The 2,856-nt window shown below is 36.8% G+C and overlaps 1 protein-coding gene across 1 annotated transcript in view; it reads left to right on the top strand.

Moving 5' to 3' along the window:
• LOC106523822 (uncharacterized) overlaps positions 1 to 2,856 on the top strand; it is a gene marked incomplete in the record, with an annotated part of 27,914 nt that overhangs the window by 4,688 nt on the left and 20,370 nt on the right. The window contains 4 exon segments of the mRNA XM_014017389.1: positions 392 to 450; positions 1,189 to 1,299; positions 2,062 to 2,273; positions 2,345 to 2,521. Of these exon segments, the coding sequence (XP_013872843.1) occupies positions 392 to 450; positions 1,189 to 1,299; positions 2,062 to 2,273; positions 2,345 to 2,521 (559 nt within the window).

Genomic DNA, 2,856 nt, shown 5'->3' with positions numbered 1-2,856 from the left:
AATTTCAGTTTCTTACTGCTTAATTCAGCATACATGCTTAAAACGTGTCTGGTTTTTTGTGATAGATTCAGCTTTTTCAGAGTCTTGTTTGCTAATTTTTGGCTGTTTTACAAGAAATTGCAAACATTTTGTACATCTTGTTCTTCTGCAAAGATCTTTCAACATTAAGCATTCTAGTATTTAATTAGAAAATAATTTGACCAACTTTAAACTTTGTTGGACAATCATTTTTTTGACTGAGGTTTTTGGCATGAAATGGTGAATGTTAGTTTAACTAGAATTCCTTTTTTCTTTTTGTTTAAAAAAAACTTTGGAGACCAACCTTTGAGTCAGTGACAAGAAACAGAAACAAGAGTTTGACAAAAGTAATGAAGTATTTTCATTCTTACAGAGTGAGCTCACCCAGCAGTACAACCTTCAACATGACAACTCAGACCTCCCCCACAAACGGTATTTTCTCTTTTTACATTCTTCTATTTAAAAAAACCATCATGAATGTGATGAGGTTTATTTATTTTGTTGATTTAAAGCTGCCTACCAGGACCATTTACGTCTATTTTGGCTCTCTACCAGATAAAGACTAAATGATAAAACGAAGCAAGAAGCTTAGATCTGCTTTTTAGCTTCAAATTAGCTATGCAGGGAAGAAATGTGATTTTTGTCTTTACTAACCTTATGAATACAAAGACACAATAAACTAATCAAAGACATTTTATTATCTTGCACCAGACAGAGAGTTACAGTGAAGGACAAAGTTTCTGCACGACTGGCAGGAAAAGTTATCTGTTCATTTATTTACATACAGCATTGACCGGGTACTGTTAGTCCATCCAGTGGTCAAAGATTCATTCTGCCCCACATATCTGGTCATTACACCACGTCAGGTTGAGATGAGCAAGAGCTCAGTCAAATAACGGCCTCACTTTCACTCCTGCAGGGGTCACACAGAAACACCTTTAATAGACAAATCAATTATCCAGAGTGGGAGAAACACTGAGCTGTGATTTATGTACCCTCACACCCCCAAATACAAGTATCTTGTTGTAAAAAGTATACTTTTATTAATTTGAACTTTTTTAACAGAAACCAAGAGTGTCTTTGTCTTATTTGTCTTCAGATCAACAACAAAAATAATTAGTTTTAGATTTGGAGTCGACTGATGTTTCATTTTTCTTCTTCTGTTTTAAGCTCTTCTGGTAAAAACACCTCCACTTCAGTCCAGAGCCCCCAGGACCACCATCATAAGACCCACTCTGCTTTTCTCTTACCCCACTGGACTCAGGGCCGGAGGAGTCGAAAGTACAAATACTTAAGCCTTTCTTGCTTCTGCTCCAACTGTATTTCAAACAAAAGGACAAAAGAGTTATTTACTAAAAGTTTTTAAATATGTTTTCATCAGGATTTAAAATGATTCGTTCTGATGTGTTTTACAGAGTTGAATACTCTTATTGTTTGTGAAGAGTTCTGGTCCAGCTTTAAGAGTTTTTGATCTTTTAACTGTCGACTCTTAGATTTAACTGCTGCAGGATTTTTTTAAAATCCAGACTTGAGGATATCGTAGGTCTTTAAAACACTTTTTAATTGTTTTTTGTTGGACAGTTCTTACATTTTTGTATCTGTGGGAAACTACTCCTCTTTCTCTGCATCTGTCAGTCGTGGTATACCTCAAGGGTCCATTTTTGGTCTTCTACTCTTTATGTTTACTTTCTTTGTGGTTGATATTCAGAAAATATATCATTTACGTTACCTGTTATGCTGATGACATCCTAATATATATTTAAATTTTAAACTGAATGTTTCTGTGTCACTGCAGCCTCTGTTGCTAAACCTGGTTAACGCCATAGTTTGACCCTGAAAGAAAGCAAGACTGAACTTATTGTCTCTGGTACCCCTTTGGACTTATGTGTTTTTAGACAGTTCTTTTAAATTTGAGACAAGATCTTACTCTCTTCTAAAACTACCTATTTGTTTTCCTGTTTTTTTGTGTGTGTTCATGGCTTTTTGTTTGTTTATGAAAAGCCTATTCCTCTGAATGATTAATCATTTGATCATTTCCATCAGGTTCCCATTTCCTCGTATTTTGTTGCGGTATCGCCGCATTACATCCGCTCGAAGTCGATCCCGCTCACGGAGCCGGGAGAGACGACTCTCAGACCGGAGGAGGTACGACAAGAGCCCGTCGCCGAGGAGGAACCGTGAGAGACGACCGTCCGTGGAGAGGACGCCAGATCAGCAGCAGAATAATGGTGCCAAGAAACTGCCGGAAAACCCAGGTTTGACAAAACGTCTGATGATGTCCAAGACTTTAAATAAACAAGTCTGAAACTGATTTTTGTTTATTTAGCTGTGAAGTCCAGATCAGAGCAGTCTCACCTGGGCGATGTGGGAAAAACTCCACCTGCACCAACACAGCAGCTTGCCGAGACATCGTCATCATCATCATCATCATCATCATCATCATCATCATCATCCAGGAGACAGCTGAGCAATAAGTCACCTGAAGTGAAGCTGCAACAGGTTGGTGTTTTGGAAAATAATACTGAAACAAGCTGTTTCTTCTTCACATTCTTACTTTAACAGCCTTTTGTTGTCCCTGAATCAACTTCTTTGCATCATATTGCCATAAAAAAAACTTTGAGCTGTTTTCTCCAGATTAATGGGATGACTTATTAGTTTCAATGTCTGATGTTTCTCGTGTTCCATTGTGCAGGAAATATGGTTGCATGTACAGGTGCTGGTCATAAAATTAGAATATCATGAAAAAGTAGATTTATTTCAGTAATTCCATTTAAAAAGAGAAACTTGTATATTATATTCATACATTACATACAAACTCATATATTTCAAATGTTTATT

This window comes from Austrofundulus limnaeus, unplaced genomic scaffold (genome assembly GCF_001266775.1).
Source record: "Austrofundulus limnaeus strain Quisiro unplaced genomic scaffold, Austrofundulus_limnaeus-1.0 Scaffold167, whole genome shotgun sequence".
Taxonomy (NCBI): Eukaryota; Metazoa; Chordata; class Actinopteri; order Cyprinodontiformes; family Rivulidae; genus Austrofundulus; species Austrofundulus limnaeus.
The sequence above is the reverse complement of the archived record's forward strand: the minus strand, read 5'-3'. Positions and strand labels throughout refer to the sequence as shown.